The sequence below is a fragment of the Martes martes genome, assembly GCF_963455335.1.
Source record: "Martes martes genome assembly, chromosome: X".
Taxonomy (NCBI): domain Eukaryota; kingdom Metazoa; phylum Chordata; class Mammalia; order Carnivora; family Mustelidae; genus Martes; species Martes martes.
Window position 1 is genome coordinate 105,496,036 of NC_137897.1, and position 19,423 is coordinate 105,515,458.

Below are 19,423 nucleotides of genomic sequence, written 5' to 3' on the forward strand. Positions count from 1 at the left end.
CTGGGTGTGGAGCCTGCTTGAGATTCTCTCTCCCTACCCCTCTGTCCCCCAACCCTGCTGGGGTGAGCCTGTATGCTTTCTCTCTCTCTCTCAAAAAAAAAAAGACAATTATTTCTCTACATGAAAATTTTATTTTCTGTAATAATGAGTAATAATTATTTTCTTGATTTCTTTTTTGGGTTTAAGACAATTGTAATTTTAATTTTCCAATATTTTAAAAGTAGGCTTCACACCCAATGTGGGGCTTGAACTCATGTCTCTGAGATTCAAGAGTCGCATGTCTCACTGATTGAGCCAGCCAGATGCCCCAACTGTTATAATTTTAAAATAACACACTTTGGTTTTAAATATATTGTCCAAATTCAGGAAAATATTTCATATGTGAGCCAGATTTCCACTTCCCAAACAAAAGTATTGCATCTCGCAACTTGAACTATCTGCTGTTTTAAATTTTAAACACAAACAAAAGCTCCAAGTTGTCATAGAATGACAGGACTGAAATAATAGTACTGTTTGTCCTGACAATCACCAGGCTATCAGTGTTTATTTCAAACCTCCGTGAGAATACAAGAGTATATGTGCTACCACAGGGTTCGGAGAAAGATATTGCAAGCCACAAACAAGCCAGAAGAGCTCTGGAAGTGCTGGATATCTTACTTAGAAACAAATGGCGGCGGGGGGGTGTGGGGGGGTGTGTGTGGGGAGCGGCACCTGGCTGGCCCAGTTGGCCTGACTCCTTGATCTTGGCTCAGGTCTCGATTGCTGGGGATGGGCTTACTTAGAAGAAAGAAAGAAAGAAAGAGAAAGAAAAGGAAAGAAAGGAAAGGAAAAGAAAAGGGAGAGAGAGAGGGAGGGAGGAAGGAAGGAAGGAAGTGAGGGAGGGAAGTGCTATGAATTAATTCCTGGTGGAACACAGTGTTTGTTAAAAGGATAAGTAATAAAAATGTGCTGGTAATGAATCTCAAAGTCTATATCCAAGAGAAATACATTCATGTGTTTATGTACAAAATATGTATAAAATGTTCATAGCAGCACGATTTGCAGTAAACGAAACCTGCAAACTGCCGAAATGTCCATCAGTAGGAGAATGGAGAAGAGGTCTCAGATGCTAGAAGGATAAATAGAGTGAAGAGTTGTTTAAGGCAAAAATATGGAACACACAGCACTGGTATTAACATTTTTTGAAGCAAGGACTATAGTAGGCACTCTTGCATTATTTTGTTTAAACTTCCACCATGCTCTGTGATGGAGATATTATCTTCATTTGACATATAAGGAAACTGAGGCACACGGAGGTCAAGGATCCTGCTCAAGGTCTAACACTAGTTAGTGGTGAACTCAGGATTTCAACTCAGATCTTTCTCAGTCCAAAGCCTACATGTACCTTTTCCATTACAGTCTGTTAATCGTTCCATGATAGGTGGGGGTGGGGCAGAGAAACTTGGACGCTGTGGTGTTCACATACTCATATGTCTAAAATTATAACTGCTACTATTTCTTGAGCACCTACTAGGAGGCAAGTAGTATGCTGGGTGTTCTACAAAAATGGTTTTTACAATTCTCATAACAACCCTTCACAGCAAGAATTATTCTTATTTTTTTTTTGATGAAGGCTCAGAGGAGTTCAGTGACTTGCCCAGTGCCACGAATCTCTTACCATCACATATCCCTCAGTGGCCCTAATAGAAGACACCTGCTATGTGCTGGGCACTGTGGTGGGGGTAGGAGCAGTAGGAACGTCAGGAATGGCACAACCGATTATTTGCTTACCTGACCTATGTGAGACTAGGGGAAGATCCCCCGCCCAATTCCATACAGGGATTTGTGGAGGCAAAAATAAAGATCGGTAACAGCAACATTTCCCATTTGCTGATTATGCAATGTCTCAGGTACTGTGCCATCTATATACATATGCACACACAGATACCATGTCTAATCCTTACAACGATCCTGTTAATATCCTCACTTAACAGAGATGAAAAGAGGCTCATTGAGTCTGATTCACACAAGGCCACACAGCAGTTGGGTGTTCTCCAGCGGATCTGGACCCGGACCTGCCGACTCTAGGGCTCTAGGTCTGAACTCGCACACCCAGTTAAAGTTTTTTTTTTTTTAAAGGTTTTTTATTTCTTTATTTAACAGAGAGAGAGATCACAAGTAGGCAGAGAGGCAGTGGGGGTGGGGGGAGGAGAAGCAGGCTTCCTGCTGAGCCAGAGCCCAATGCGGGACTCCATCCCAGGACCCTGAGATCATGACCTGAGCTGAAGGCAGAGGCTTAACCCACTGAGCCACCCAGGCGCCCACAGCTAAAGTTTCTTGGTAGAACTGGGCCACCAGTCTGGAAAACGGAATCCGCAATGTGGTCCAAGGTCTTGGGAAGGGGACGCCGGGCGAGAGAAGCACGTGGTGACTGCAAGCGGAAGAGCCGGAGCCCAGTTTAGGGCCGCAAGGAAGAAGCGAGGCGGCGGCAGGTTTGGGAATTCGGGAGCCCTCCGGCTGGGGGGCGCGGGGAAAGCGTGATAGAGGCTGCACCCGAGGAGTCTCCGCTTTTTCCGGAGGAAAGTCCCCACTTCGGGAGCGTGGAAACCGGCAGGCGCCCGCCAAGGCTCCGGGGCAGTCTGGGGGGCGGAGTCGGGGCGGGGCGGGGCGGGGCGTGCTTTGCCTCTGCTCCACCGGCGGCCTAGAGCGCAGCGACTAGTGCGTCGCTCAGCTCACCCGCGTGTCGCCACCTTCAGCGGAACCTCCGCCTCCTCTGCTGCGCCGCCGGCTTCCTCCTCTTAAGGCTGCCGTCGACCCGCACGCCCGCCGGCTCCGTAATGGCGACCCGCAGCCCCAGCGTCGTGGTGAGCAGCCTACCCCGCCGGGCCGTGGCCGTGGCCGTGGCGGCGGCGGCGGCGGCGGGCGGCCCCTGAGGCGCGCGGCCCGCAGTGCGGCCGCCGGGGTGGCCGGGGGAAGCCCGGAGGGGCGGGGGGGCGGCCGCCGCGTCCCGGCTGGGGCTTTACGTCACGCGGGGCGGCGTGTGGGACGGAGGGCGAGGTGCGGGGTGGGTGCCTCTGGACGGCTCTGGCGAGGAGGGCCGCGTGTGGGAGGAGAGGGTGGAAATGGCGTTTTGGTTCACTCGTGCCGCTGGGGAGCGTGCTGCGGGGAGGGGCCGCGCGGGCCAGTTCGGGAATGATCTGGCGCGCCGCGGGTTTGGGCTGCTGACTGGTGGGGAGTTCGGGGGCCTTTCTCCCGGGAGGCCCTTCTCTAAACTGGAGGTGTGCTGCCCTGGTCTTCAGGGTGCTGGTGTAGAGGGCCCAGGCACGGGAGCGACCGCATGGGAGGGCGCGCGCGGACTGGCGTTGGTACCTAGTTCCGCAAATACCATAATGACTGTGCGAATGCGCATTACCTGATTGAATCCTCACGGCAGCCTTGGTAGCGGTAACCATGCCTGCCTTTTCACACACGAGGAAAATAGACGATATTAGGTAATTTTCCCACGGCCCAGAGGTAACCAGGCCTAGAATTCGGATGTGCCTCAACCTAGATCCTATGCTCTTCGATCCTGCAGGGACAAAATATGCGAGTCCGCTCCTTACCTTCAAGGACATTCCTACCATCATCAGCCGCTCGTATCCTGTCTCCAACCTCATTGGTTCTTTTTGTTTCTCGAACAAGCTAAGCTGCATTCCCCTCCCACCTTTCGGATCATTCTTGCTAAAATGGCCAACGCCTCTGCCAGACAGTTACATGCCTTAGTCTGCATCTTCGTCGTCATCATCGTTGTTGTTATATTCACAGTCACCCGATTACCTGTTGATTGTCTTTCCCACTAAACCATAAACTTTATAAAAGGTCAGGGATCACCACCATAACCCCAGCACATAGGACAGTGCTTGGCATATAAGGAATTACCAATAATGGTTTGCTGAATTAAAAAAAAAAAAATTAGCCACTTGAGCCCTAAAAAGGGAAGGATTCTGTTGATATTTGGCACTGTGGCCTAATTAAGGTAAAGACCAATGTTCTTAATGGAGTCTGGCCTGGAATCCTGCTTTTTTGGGTTGTTTCCTAGCTGTGTGGCTTTGGGTAACTGACTTCACTTTTCTGGGCTTAAGTGTTCTTAATGAATTACTGAGGAGCTATTGGAAAGATTGTAAAACTGTCTACAGTCTTAACTGACGAAACAACCTTTCTATGGTCCTTGACTGGGAATAGTAATATAATATAATAGCTATCATTGTGTTTACCTATATAGTCCTACTTAGTCCTCAAAACAACCCTGTAACAGCATGATTATTTATTAAAAGATTTATTTTTTTGAGAGAGAGTGGGCACCAAGAGAGAGAGAGAGAGAGAATCCTCAAGCAGGACTCCCTGCTGGGCACGGAGCCTGATGTGGACCTCCATCCCAGCACCCCAATATCAGCATGATGATTACCATTTTACAGAGGAGGAGTCTTTGAAGCCTCTGAGAGGTTAAGTAACTTAACCATACCCACATGACACAGTTACTAAGAGGAACTCAAACTCAAACCTCGGTCTCTTCTCCAGAGCCCATGCACTTAAAATGGGACACTAATAGTAGGTACTCAAAAAATGGTAGGGGCTGTTGTTTTTATTCAGTTGCTGAAGAAGTTAGACACTTTTAGCTGTGATACCCCGCCCCAGCACACAGTGAGTTATTATTGCTAGAACTGGCTGTTAGTTTTGTTTGAACATTGAGATCTTCATTGTGTTTGCAGTGTTTGCCAATTCCCATTCCTTTTTTTTGTTTCCTTCCCAGAAATGGTCTGGATGTTAGTAGTAACAAACACACAGTGGTTACTATGTGCTGGTTTCTTTGCTAAGAAAAAGACAAAAGGACCACCCAGATCAGCAGAAAAGAGGGGTCTTGGAGTTTTCCTTTTGTTTCCTTGTAATTCATCAGGTAGTCACTGGGCCATGTCTTGTGGGGAGAGGCTGAAGACGCACTAGTGTAGCTTTCTTTCTTGTCTAACTTTATCCTGTGTGGCTTCAGTAAGATTCACCTGCTCTGAGAGTGTTAACCACCTTTGTTAATATCCACAGTGAGACTGCATTGTTCCTTTGCCGCCAAATTACTAACATTTAGAATAACTTGCTACTAATAAGAATTCATACATACTTCTTATTGCTATGGAACCACTCTGTACTCTCTACAGTGTGCTTCTGGTAATTGACAGGTATATATATTTTTTTGTCCAGAATGAACACGGCTATTACTCCACGGTGCACGCTAATAAAAGGAAAGATCATAGTGTAGGATAAATTCATGTACTTGAACATATAGCGGTTATGGACCAACTTACCTAGAAGCAGCTAATAATTTACCCCTGGGTTGAATAGTAAGAAAGCTGATTTTAGGGGCATTTGGGTAGCTCAGTCCGATGAGCGTCCAGCTCTTTATTTCCGCTCAGGTCGTGATCTCAGGGTCTTGGAATTGAGCCCTACATCGGGCTCTCCACTCAGTGGGGAGTCTGGGGATTCTCCCTCTTCTGAAATAAATTTTTAAAAAATCTTAAAAATAATGCTGATTATAATTCTTTTTTTTTAAAGATTTTTATTTTGATTTATTTGACAGAACGAGATCACAAGTAGGCAGAGAGGCAGGCAGAGAGAGGGGGGAAGCAGGCTCCCTGCTGAACAGAGAGCCCGATGCTGGGCTCAATCCCAGGACCCTGAGATCATGACCTGAGCCGACGGCAGAAGCTTTAACCCACTGAGCCACCCAGGCGCCCCTGATATTAATTCTTAGAATTCTTCAATTCTTAGAAACCTTTTAATTCTTTAACCCCTGGAAGGGAAGGCAAGCAATTTATATATGTAGTTTATTTGTAAGACTGATATAAAATTGGAAGATGAACGTACTGCTAGCTTAAGTTATTTTCACATTAAGAATTAAGTGCATCAGTGATCCATAATTTCATTTTTATGATACCCTGGGTTATCACAAATTATCCCAAAAGGATGGCATATTCTCTGCTTTGGTGTTTTTTGTTTGTTTGGTTTTGGTTTTGGTTTTAACTTATTTACTTATTTTTAATAACATATAATGTATTATTTTCCCCAGGGGTACAGGTCTCTGAGTCATCAGACTTACACATTTCACAGCACTTAACATAGTACATACCCTCCCTGGTGGTGTTTTTTAAGAATTTTAATACTTTGGGGTGCCTGGGTAGCTCAGTGGGTTAAGCATCTGCCTTCGGCTCAGGTCACGATCTCAGGGTCCTGGGATCGAGCCCTGCATCAGGCTGTCTGCTCAGCAGGGAGTCTGCTTCCTTCTCTCTCTGCCTGCCTCTCTGCCTACTTGTGATCTCTATCAAATAAATAAAAACATTTTTTTTTCAAAAAAAAGGTTTAAAAGAAGTTTAATATTTTTTCCAGGTATTTTTGAAGATTTTATTTTATTTGACAGAGAGAACGATAGCAAGAGCAGGAACACAAGCAGGGGGGACTGGGAGAGGGAGAAGCAGGCCGCCCGCGGAGCACGGAGCCCAATGCAGGGCTTGATCCCAGGACCCTGGGATCATGACCCAAGCCCAAGATAGATGCTTAACTCACCGAGACACCCAGGCACCCCTTTGTTCGAGTTTTCTTTAAGAATTTTAAAGTGGGGGCACCTGGGTGGCTCAGTGTGTTAAAGCCTCTGCCTTTGCCTCAGTTCATGATCCCAGGGTCCTGGGATTGAGCCCCAAATAGGGCTCTCTGCTCAGCAGGGAGCCTGCTTCCCCCTCTCTCTCTACCTGCTTCTCTGCCTACTTGTAATCTCTGTCTGACTTGTGATCTCTGTCTGTGAAATAAATAAGTAAAATCTTTTTTAAAATTTTATTTTTTTTAAAGATTTTTATTTATTTATTTGACAGACAGAGATCACAAGTAGGCAGAGAGGCAGGCAGAGTGGGCGGGGGTGGGGGGTGGGGGGGGGAAGCAGGCTCCCTGCTGAGCAGAGAGCCCGATGCGGGGCTCGATCCCAGGACCCTGAGATCATGACCTGAGCCGAAGGCAGAGGCTTAACCCACTGAGCCACCCAGGCGCCCCCCCCCCCCGAAAAAAGGAATTTTAAAGTGTCTGACTGTAAAAGGTAGAAATATGCTACCTAGCAATTCCTGCCCATTCTAGAAGCTTGGAATTGTTGTTGGTTACTAGGAATAAGTAAAATATATTTTGTCTATTACTGTACATCTTTTAACTTCATATTTTAAGCTCATTTTGAGACTCCCTTCCATTCGGTCTTGTCTGGACCCATGAGCATTGCTATATTTTGACCACAAAGAGGCTTAAGCAATCCTGGTCACAGATGATGAATTGATGTTGTTCCTGTTCCCTCAGGTTGAGGTAATTTCCTTGCCTGCTGTAATTTTAGATAATAATATTTTTGTAATTAGAAATCTTACGTGGAAACCACAAAAAATTTTCACTGTGGAAACCATTACTACAGACGTGACACACATAATTACTGAGAATTTGTGATGCCAGTTTTACGGGGAAGGAAAATTATTTTGGCAGTCTGTGATAGCAAAAGTATTGACCTTCTAGACAGATGGCAGTTGCTAATGTTACATTTTCCGGTAATCTTACATATTAATGAAAGTACCTGCGTAGTGTTTACCATTAACAAGTATATTTACAGATAGGCTAGAATTTGAGAGTTGTGTTCTGAAGCTCAGAGGAGATGTACAGATTTCTGAACTGAGTAAATGGTAAGTAACTCAGAGCTATTAGTAACCTATTCTTTGATTTTCAGTTCAGCCAGATATGGCCATATGGGAACAGTGGGTCTGGAGAGCAACCGTTTTCATTTGTTTACCGCTTTCTGTGCCCCCTTCTGGAAGCACATACACTAACATTGTTTACCACTCCTTGACCTTCCTAAGGGCTCCCCAAACATTTTGGGGTTGGGCTCTCCCCAGAGCCATCTAGAACCTTCTTCGTGATCTTCTTTAGCCATTTTATGTGAGGGTCTTGTGATGGACTGAAGAAGAGCCACTCTTGCCCAAATTCCTCTGTTGAAGCTCTGACTGCCAGTGTGTGGTATTTGGTGATGGGGCGTTTGGATGGTCATTAGGAGTAGATGAGGTCATGAGGTTGGGACCCTGTTCTTTTAAGAAAAGACATCAAAGAGCTCCCTCCCCCACCCTCCACTGTGCACATAGTTAGGAGAAAGCCCTGCTTAAAAGCCTAGAGGAGAGGCCTCAGAATGAAACCTGCTTTGCCGGCAGGCATCTTGATCTTGGACTTCCAGAAGGAAGCCTCCAGAACTGTAGGAAATAAATTCCTGCTGTTTAAGCCACCCAGGTGGTGGTATTTTGTTACGGCAGCTCCAGCCGACTAATACAGCTGTTGTAGAAGGTGTCGGTGGTAACCTCATGTTTGGACACGCAACACCATGTTACCAAACATGAAACAGATGGGATTTCCATTCATACAGAAATGTTACACATTCATAATCAACTATTGCCTGGTTGGTTTACAAGGCTGTGCTAATTAAGTATCAGAGACATGCCAGTCTACCCAGTTTACAACCTAGTCAACGGAACATAATGACTAAGCCCGTTCGTGCTTTAGGGGGAGTCATTGTGCTGGGTTCCCGGTTTGCCTTTAGCGCGTATGTAAGTGCTTTTGATAATCAATGGTTATTGGCTTGTCACATTAGATTCAGGTAGAAATGACAAGCTTTATTGTGCCGTATAGTTGTGTGTGTGTACGTATGTCTTTTCACCTAGATTATAAACTCTAAATTTATAATTATAAATTATAATTATGATATAATTATAAATTATGATAAATTATAATTATAAATTATAATTACCTTATAAAAGTTATAACTAAATTTAAATTTAGGGCTCTAAATTTAAAATCATCTTCCGCTCCCCCTACAGAATCTATTGCACAGTGCCTTTCTCAAAGTGGATGCTAAATGCATTTTGATGCAATTCTATATATTGCAATCCCTTCCTATCAAAGCAGCCACTGGATTGTTAAGTAATCCGTATCAGATGAGGTTAATAGTAGATATTAAGCAATATTGGATGGGACTGATAAGGGCTAATAAGATTAAAGGCCACCGAGTACATTTCTGTCTAGGTCTTGTGGAGATTGAGGTTGTTGGACGAGTTTAATGTGAAGCTTGGGTGTTTGGGATTATTAAAAACAAGTTCCTGTTCACTGAATTGTGTCTTAGTTTATTTCTTCTCAGTGATCCAGGTGCAGATGAGGCCTCTGAGAGGTTGGGTGGTCCCCTAAACCCCTGCCACACGTCCCCTGTTTCTTTTCCATAGCACCTTACCACCGTCTCGTGGTTATTCACGTACATGTCAACTCTCTGAGGGAAGCCAAAGATTTATCTAATCCTCTACAGTATGTACAACATAGTAGGTTCTCAATAAAGATTTGAATATTATAATAAGAATTCAGGTTCTGGATAAGGTCATCACCATTTTAAAATTAGTATTCTAATATTTGATCATTTTATATGGATGTAAAAGACTTGGACTTTCATTAAATGTAAAACTGGGAAAAGTGACGTTGGTGCCTTGTCATCATTTACATATTGCACTGCATTTAACTTCATATTTGAAATATCTACAAGTAGACATACTAGCATAACCCCCATATACCCGTTGCTCAGTTCTGACAACTACTATGGCCAATCACGTATTTCTTAAATCATGACCCCCATAAATATACCCCATTTATTTGTAGTGAATTAGAACAAAGTTGTGAATTTTGAGTACCTGAAACAGTGCAAGTTTTGGGGTTTTTTTGTTTGTTTTGTTTTGTGAGTAAAGCGATAGAAGTTTATTAAGTGAGGATAACCAAAAAAGCTCTTAAAAAGAGTGAGCGGGTCCACTCACAGGTGGCCTTAAGGGTTGGTCTTTTATGGAAAGCTAACCAGGGGGGTGCCTGGGTGGCTCAGTGTGTGTGGGGGGGAAGCTAACCAGGGAACTTAAATCCTTTTAACATCTCTGTGGATAACACCTCCTATGAGGGGCTAGTTATTCTTTGTTGGTCACAGGTGATTACCATGAAGACCCACCCATCCCACTCACCTGGCACCCTAGGGCATGGTGGCACACCTAGGGCATGGTGGCCCTATTTGTCCCCTTATCTCTGGTTTTCTCACACCTCCATATTTTTTTGGGATTTCCGTGAGCCTGGTCGCTTAGCCACCTATATGTCTCTCCTTAACTAGCCTCGCGTGTTCCTCTCATTCCCCCGGGATAGTAATCTGAACTGCCATTAGGGAATTGGACGGTGACTGCTCTTGCTGCTTCCTGCTGAAATGGGGCAACGGGCTGTGCGGCAGTTAGAATCTATCCAGGGGTTCATATGGGGGCTTGTGGTATGGTCCCAGGGGATCATGATGGGCAGCAAATGCCCATGCATCAGCAGGTGGAAAAGTAGTTCCTTAAAAAGTTGAAAATAGAGCTACCCTATGACCCTGCAATTGCACTACTGGGTATTCACCCCAGAGACATAAATGTAGTGATCTGAAGGGGCACGTGCACCCCAATGTTTATAGCAGCAATATCCACAATAGCCAAACTATGGAAAGAGCCCAGATGTCTGTCGACGAATGAATGGATAAAGATGTGGTGTATATATATACAGTGGAATATTATGCAGCCATCAAAAATGAAATCTTGCCTTTTGCAAAGAGTGGATGGACTCTAGAGCGTATTATGCTAAGCAAAATAAGTCAATCAGAGAAAGATCATTATATGATCTCACTGATGTGTGGAATTTAAGAAACAAGGCATGGCAGCAGCTCTTCCTGCCCACGGGTCCTGTCCCCGTGCTTTAATAAACCATTTTGCACCCAAAAAAAAAAAAAAAAAAAAAAAAAAAAAGAAACAAGGCAGAGGATCATAAGGGAAGAGAGGAAAAAATGAAACAATGAAAACCAGAGAGGGAGACAAACCGTAAGAGACTCTTAATCTCAGGAAACAAGCTGAGAGTTGCTGGAGGGGAGGGGAATGGGAAGATGAGGGGGGGCTGGGTGACAGACACTGGGGAGGATATGTGCTATGGGGAGCACTGTGAATTGTGTAAGATTGATAACCTGTACCCCTGAAACTAATAATACATTATATGTTAATTTAAAAAAAGAACTGTAGAGGAAAATATCAGTGAAGGTTCATTTGACAACCAAAGAAAAAGTATTAGGCCCAAAATTGTGATCATATCCCTTAGATAAGATCCCCAATTTACCAGTTTTGTCAAATAGATCAGTGGATATCTTGATCTTATTTAATTGATCACAAATGCCCGTATTAATTGGGACACCTTCGAGCAATGCAAGTCTTAAGAATTTCTTTTTGCCTTTTCTGGGAAGAGTTACATTAACATGTTTTTTTATGCTTGAAAGAACAAATCAACCCTTTTTAAAATTTTTATTGTTTTTTCATTTTAATTCCAGTATAGTGCACCTGGGTGGCTCAGTCGGTTAAGTGTCTGCCTTTGGCTCAGGTCATGTTCCTGGAGTCCCGGGATCCGGCCCCACATCAGGCTCCCTGATCAGTGGGGAGCCTGCTTCTCTCTCTGCCCCTCCTCCCACTCATGCTCTCTCACTGGCATGCTCTCTCTGTCATAAATAAAAATCTGTAAAATTTTAATTCAGTATAGTTAACATACAGTGTTATGTTAGTTTCAGGTGTACAATATAGTGATTAACAATAATTCTATATGTAACTAGTGCTCATCACTGAGGTGTACTCTTAATCCTTATCACCTATTTCCCCTATGCTCCCCCCACTCACCTCCCCTCTGGTAACCATCAGTTTGTTCTCTATAGTAAACAGTCTGTTTCTTGGTTTGTCTCTCGCTCTTTTCTTTCTTTTCTTAAATTCCACATATGAGTGAAATAATGATATTTGTCTTTCTCTGGCTTATTTCACTTAGCATATACTCTATGACTCCATCCATGTTGTTGCACATGGCAAGATTTCATTCTTTTTTATGGCTGAATAATATTCCACTGTGTATATGTACAACATACCTTCTTTATCTGTTCATTAGTCTGGACAGTTGGGCTGTTTCCATAATTTGGCTGTTGTAAATCATGCTTCCATAAACATGGGGGTGCATATATCCCTTTGAATTAGTGTTTTTGTATTCTTTGGGTAAATACCCAATAGTGTGGTTGCTGGATCGCAGGGTAGCTCTATTTTTAACTTTTCTGAGGAACCTCCATACTGTCTTCCACAGTGACCGCACCAGCTTGCATTCCCACCCACGGTGCAAGAGGGTTCTCCTTCCTCTACATCCTCGCCATCCCCTGTTGTTTCTTGTGTTGTTTTGAGTTTCGCCATCCTGATGGGCGTAAGGTGGTATCTCATTATAATTTTGATTTGCATTTCCCTGATGATGAGTGATGTTGAACATCTTTTTGTGCGTCTGTTGGCCATCTGGTTGTCTTCTTTGGAGAAATGTCTGTTCATGTCTTTGGCCCATTTTTTAATTGGATCCTTTGTATTTGGGGTGTTGAGTTGGATACATTCTTTATATATTTTGGACTATCCTTTTTTGGATATGTCATTTGCAAATATCTTCTCCCATTCTGTCGGTTGTCTTTTAGTTTTGTTGATTGTTTCCTTTGCTGAGCGGGAGCTTTTTATTTTGATGCAGTCCCAATAGTTTATTTTTGCTTTTCCTTCCTTTGCCTCAGGACAATATCTAGAAAAATGTTGCTATGGCCTACGTTAATGTCTGTGTTCTTGTCTAGGATTTTGATGGTTTCAGATCTCACATTTAGGTCTTTAATCCATTTTTATTTTATTTTTGTGAATGGTATGGTCAGGTGGTCCAGTTTAATTCTTTTGCATGTTGCTGTCTAGTTTTCCCAACACCATTTATTGAAGAGACTATCTTTTTCCCACTGGGTATTTTCTTTCCTGCTGTGCTGAAGGTTGACCATATAACTATGGGTTTGTTTCTGGGTTTTCCATCCTGTTCTGTTCTTTTTTTTTTTTTTTCAAGATTTTATTTATTTATTTGACAGAGAGAGATCACAAGTTGGCAGAGAGGCAGGCAGAGAGAGGAGGAAGCAGGCTCCATGCTGAGCAGAGAGCCCGATGCGGGGCTCGATTCCAGGGCCCTGGGATCATGACCTGAGCCGAAGGCAGAGGCTTTACCCCACTGAGCCACCCAAAAACCCCTGTTCTATTTTTTTTAAAAGATTTTATTTATTTATCCGACAGAGAGAGATCACAAGTAGGCAGAGAGGCAGGCAGAGAGAGAGAGAGGAGGAAGCAGGCTCCCCGCCGAGCAGAGAGCCCGATGCGGGGCTCGATCCCAGGACCCTGAGATCATGAGCTGAGCTGAAGGCAGAGGCTTTAACCCACTGAGCCAGCCAGGCGCCCCTGTTCTGTTCTATTTTTGTGCCAGTACCATACTGTTTTGATTACTACAGCTTCGTAGTATAATTTGAAATCTGGAACTGTGATACCTCCAGCTTCCTTTTTCTCCTCTTTTTTGAGAGAGAGAGAATGGGGGAGGGACAGAGGGACAGAGAGCTCCTAAGTAGGCTCCACACCCAGCACTGAGCGCCATGTGGGGCTCGATCTCACAGCCCCGAAATCATGACCTGAGCCGAAATCAAGAGGCAAAGGCTTAACTGACTGAGCCACCCAGGTGTCCCTGTTTGCTTTTTTTCAAGGTTGTTTTGGCTCTTCAGGGTCTTTAGTGGTTCCATGTCGATTTTAGGATAATTTGTTCTAGTTCTGTGAAAAATGCTGTTGGTGTTTCAATAGGGATTGCATTAAGTATGTAGGTTGCTTTGGGTAGTTAGAGACATTTTAACAGTAAGTGTTCTTCCAATCCATGAGCATGGACCATCTTTCCATTTGTTTGTATTGTCTTCAATTTCTTTCATCAGTGTTTTGTGGTTTTCAGAGTGCAGACCTTTTCACCTCCTTGGTTAAGGTTATTCCTAGGTATTTTATTACTTTTGGTGCACTTGTAAATGAGATTGCTTTCTTAATTTCTCTTTCTGTTGCTTCATTATTTGTGTATAAAAATGTAGTGGATTTCTGCGCATTGATTTTGTATCCTGCAACCTTACTAAAGGTAAGGTCAGTTTTAGTTGTTTTTTCGTGGAGTCTTTAGGGTTTTCTATAGATAGTATCATGTCATTTGCAAATAGTGAAGGTTTTACTACTTCCTTACCAGTTTGGATCCTTTTATTCCTTTTTCTTGTCTGGTTGCTGCGGCTCAGACTTCCAGTGGTGAGAGAGGACATTTTGTCTTGTTTATGATCTCAGGGGGAAAAGTTCTCAGTTTTTCACCATTGAGTGTGGTGTTGGCTGTGGGTTTTTCATCTGTGGCCTTTGTTATGTTGATGTATGTTCCCTCTAAACCTGTTTTGTTGAGGAATTTTATCGTGAATGGATGTGGTATTTTGTCAGATGCTTTTTCTGCATCTGTTGAAATTATCATATGGGTTTTACCCTTTCCCCTACCGATGTGATTCTGCCTTTGGCTCAGGTCATGATCTCAGGGTCCTGGGATCATTCCCTTGTCAGGCTCCCTGCTCAGCAGGGAGTCTGCTTCTACCTCTGACTGCTGCTCCCCCTGCTTGTGTGTGCTCACGCTCTCTGTCTCTCTCTCTCTGTCAAACAAATAAAATCTTAAAAAATAAACAGTTGTTTTTTTTAAGGGTTGGACTCTTCTGAGTCACCCAGGTGCCCCACAAGTCAGCTCTTTGACATTAAATGTGATATATGAATCTAATAGTATTGATTGAAAGTAAAAACTTTTGAATTAGAGATTAATTTGGTGTTTTGACGGAGATAGGATTCGTATTTTGGCGTACATTCCAGCTGTTCTGTGTATAGCCGACTGCACATCTGGGATGAACTCTGGGCAAAAGTCACCTTGGCTTTGATTGAGACAAACCAGACTCTAGAAGTTCTTAGGCTGCGTGCAAAACCTGTAGCCAGGGCCTGAGCCACTTTTGCAGAAGCTGTAGTCCTTCCGAATGTTACATAATTTCAAAGAGTCCAGGGTGGGTCCCGGGTTATGCTTGTGCAGAAGCAGTGAGCGACTGGGGGGAGGTGGTGAGTAAGCCTCAGGGAAGCCTTTTTTTTTTTTTTTTTTTGGTGCTCTGGATCTTTTTAGTGAAAGGGTTGGTACATTTTCATTCTTGTCAGGTAATAGCAGATATATTCTGATGAGCCGGAGTTGAATATTTATCCTCTTATCCTACACGATCTAGCAAGGTCTGTCTTTTCCCAAAACCTGAACTAAATTTCAGTTCATAAAATTTATAAAAGGAATACTGCTTGTTATAGAGAGTGTTCTTGGAAAACTCCTGAAGGTGACCAATGTCCCGTTTCCATTCTTTTTGTACTGACCGTGTTCTGAGATATGCATGACGTGAACGTTTAGCAGACAGGTTAGCACTTAGCTTAGAGGCTCTCTGGCATAATCTTTTCTTACCCCCCCCCAAAATAGAATTTTTCTTGCTGCGTATGAAAGTAATAAATGTTTGTTGAAAAATCAATAATGACTTCCAGCCGCTCTCAGACCAGCTGCCAGCCACTCTCAGACCGGCAGCCAAGTGAGTGCCCTTGCCCTACCCTGCGGCGGGGCCACGTGCCTTCCTGTGTCCCCGCCAGCGTCCTGGCCCCATGTGCAGGTGGAAGGCACGACCCACAGCGGACCAGACGATACCTACAGCTCTGCCCACACCTGCAGAACCCAAAACAGCTTTAGGGACTGAAAAAGAGACAGCGTGAACCTTACATTTGTCAGAATACAATTAGGAATTCTGTAAATAACACTATAAATCTTAAACACATACTTTAAAAATGTATCGAAAGCCAAGTTACCGGTCCATAAGCACCTAACAGTGCTAACTGAATGGTGCTCAGTACATACCAGCTGACGCATGAGATATAATTGTGGTTTGACCAATTTTTCCTGAAAACTGCCCAAACAGTCCTGTCATCAGCTTCTTGAATGTGATTTGGAAGCTATTTAGTGTTGAATACCATGTGAGGGAGAGTATTAATATTCTAATTTATATCTTTGAATGAGTTTTAACCATCATGGCAAGGGGGAATTACAGATCAACGATGTTAAAAAGAAAAGTGAAAGTGATAGTGAGAAAAAAAGGCCGAGTCAGTATTAAAGTGTGCAGTGCATAGGGCACCTCGGGGCGGGGGGGGGGGGTGGGCAGGGAGGGGGGCGCGGTGGCGCTCAGTGGGTGAAGCGTCTGCCTTCGGCTCAGGTCATGATCCCGTGGGCCTGGGATCGAGTCCTGTGTCAGGCTCCCTGTTCAGCGGGGTGTCTTGCTTCTGCCTTTCCCTCTGCCCCTCCCCCTGCCTGTGCTCTCCCGCTTTCTCTCTCAAATAAATAAATAAACTCTTACAAAAAATAGCGTGTAGTGCCGCAAGGATCCCCTTATAGTCGGCCGCTGTTGGGTATACACTCCTCCATAACCACCCTTTCTTCTTTCATGCCTTCCTTTCCTCCTCTTCTCCTTCCTTCCCCCTTCCCCTCCTCACTTCTTTATTTTGTTGTATTACAACTTTTGTTTGTAGATTTTGTTTTAATCTTTAAAAATTTTCTCCCATGCTTTTTATATGCGTGTAAAAAGCACACCTAATACCACAAATAATTTCTTTCTCTTTTTTCTTTCTAGAGAAAGAGAGGAAAGAGAATGTGAGCAGGGGAGGGCAGAGGGAAACGGAGGGAACCTTTTTTTTTATATTCATGTATTGGAGAGAGAGGGAGCACAAGCAGGGGGAGCAGCAGGCAGTGGGGGAGGGGGAAGAAGGCTCCCCACTGAGCAGAGAGCCCCATGTGGGGCTTGATCCCAGGACCCTGGGAACATGACCTGAGCCGAAGGCAGACGATTAACCGACTGAGCCTGACAGGCGCCTCCACAAATAATTTCTAAGAAAGACTACTGAATTTTTTATAAAAGCAATATATACTCAGTGAAGAAAATTTAGAATATACAGTATAAAGAAGTAAAATCATTATAACTCTTCTCCCTGAGATCATTTTTTTTAAAGATTTTATTTATCTATTTATTCATTCATTTGACAGAGATCACAAGTAGGCAGAGAGGCAGGCAGAGAGAGAGAGGGAAGCAGGCTTCCTGCCCAGCAGAGAGCCGAATGCGGGGCTCCATCCCAGGATCCCGAGATCATGACCTGAGCCGAAGGCAGAGGCTTAACCCACTCAGCCACCCAGGCGCCCCCTTGAGATCATTTTTATGATGTTGTTATATTTTTTTCTGTATGCATAGGTATATATAATATTTATAAAACTACAGTCACACTACACTTTACCACCACAGGTACCACAACATCAGTATTATTAAATATTTTGTGTGCTGGGTGCTCAGCGTACAAAGAAAGCCACTATATGGTTCTCCTCAACTTTGGAGTGTCTGCTATGAAGGCACGTCATGAATTGATTATAAGTCTCAGACTTCTAAGAGTTTGGGTGCTTAAGAAATCACTTAGCTTTTTGTGTGATTTTTTTCCCCCTGTTGTGAGGTGAGAGAGGCTGTTTGGAATTGGGGTGGGGAACAGCAATTTTTGTTCAGTGTGACATTTTAGCTTGTTAGACTACAGTGTGTTAAAAAATTTTTTCTACAGTATATTTAAGTTGTTTTTTTTTTTTTACTAAAATTTCAAACATACTCAGAAGTGGAGAGAACAGTATAATGAATCCCCATATGCTCATCACCCCAGTTTAAAATGTTACCAGGATTTTGCCACATTTGTCTTAACTCTTTAAAGTGTTTTGTTTTCTTGTTGCTGAACTGAAGGAAAGTTCATATCCTGTCATTTTATGTCTACAGTCTTAACTATTCATCTCTAAAGCATACGGTTGGTTTCTTATGTGTAACTCTAATTCATAATCATGCCTACAAAGTTACAGAAAGTTCTCAATTTGTCATACCTGAATTTCTCTCATAAGCTACGGTTTTTTAATATCTGAGGTCAATCCTGTAATACAGCCACTGAAATAGTCCTATTTCTTTTTCAGATTAGTGACGATGAACCAGGTTATGACCTAGATTTATTCTGTATACCTCATCATTACGCTGAGGATTTGGAAAAGGTGTTTATTCCTCATGGACTAATTATGGACAGGTTAGTAAGATCTTCAATTTTGGGGTTTTTTTTCTTAAAGTAATTTCAAGTGTCAGCAGCTGTTTTAAGTAGTTGATATTTGAACGTAAACTAGGCCAGCATGTCGAGTAAGAGATGTTTTCTATTTTAGAGCCCTCTTTACAAACAAGGTCCAGGGAGAGTTTACTAATTACCCAGTGTAAGTCATTGTATACTGGGAGTCTGTCTGGAGTAGAGCAAAGTAAACAGCAAAGGGAGATTGGAGGAATGAACTCCAGTCTTTGATTACTCAACTTTGAGCAGGGTGGGGGGCTGGGGCTAAATCACATGAAGGGAAGGTCCTGGTTTGATTCGTATGTGCATCTAGTTTGCAGATTGCTCCTTAACTGAATTGCAGTGAAATACCTAACTTGGTATTTAAATGCTTGCCTTGTGTGTCTGGCTAGTTTGTTTTTGATTTTCAGATCACAGTATCAATACATGTGTGTTGCAAAATATTCTAAAGTTTGAGGCTATGAATAGGGTTCTCTCCTCTCAGCGCCCCGTGCACAGTCCTTGCCTACACACAGGGTATGCACATACACTGTATGTGAATGTACGTGCAGTAAACTCTTGACTCGCCCCAAAACTTAACTACTAGTAGCCACCTGTGGACCAGAAGGCTCACCGATAACATAAAGTCGATTAATACATACTTTGTATGTTATATATATTCTGTACTGTGTTCTTACAAGCTAGAGAAAAGAATATTTTTTAGTAAATATTTTATTTATTTATTTGACGGAGATCACAAGTAGGCAGAGAGAGAGGAGGAAGCAGGCTCCCCACGGAGCAGAGAGCCCGATGCGGGGCTCGATCCCAGGACCCTGAGATCATCACCCGAGCTGAAGGCAGAGGCTTAACCCACTGAGCCACCCAGGTGCCCCAAGAATATGTTTTTAAGAAAATAATAAGGAAGAGAAAATACACCGATAGTACTGTGTTTATTTTTGAAAAATCCCTATATAAGGGGACTTGGGCAGTTCAAACCTGTGTTTTCAGGCATCAGCTGTGTTTCATTTTAACACATAGGAATGTGCTATCATACGGGTCTGAAATTTATTGGACATTTTTTCATATTAGTATATTTAGAGCTATCTCATGTATTTTGAAAGTTGCATAACTGTCCATTTTCTGACTGTACCGTAATTGATTTATGCAGTCCTTTATTGATGGACATGCAAGATGTCTCCATTATTTTGCTTTTACAGAACACACTAGAAGGAAATGCCCTCTTACACATGTTTGGGCACTTGTTTCAGCTTGATCCATGGGGAAGTTCTGGG

General features: G+C 43.4%; 1 protein-coding gene across 1 annotated transcript in view; it reads left to right on the top strand.

Annotated features, from left to right (window-relative positions):
• The first annotated feature begins 2,668 nt into the window (after positions 1–2,668).
• HPRT1 (hypoxanthine phosphoribosyltransferase 1) overlaps positions 2,669–19,423 on the top strand; it is a 41,222-nt gene continuing 24,467 nt past the window's right edge. The window contains exons 1-2 of the mRNA XM_080795909.1: positions 2,669–2,843; positions 18,013–18,119. Coding sequence (XP_080652035.1) covers positions 2,817–2,843; positions 18,013–18,119 — 134 coding nt within the window. The 5' untranslated portion in view covers positions 2,669–2,816. The remainder of the gene's footprint in view (positions 2,844–18,012; positions 18,120–19,423) is intronic.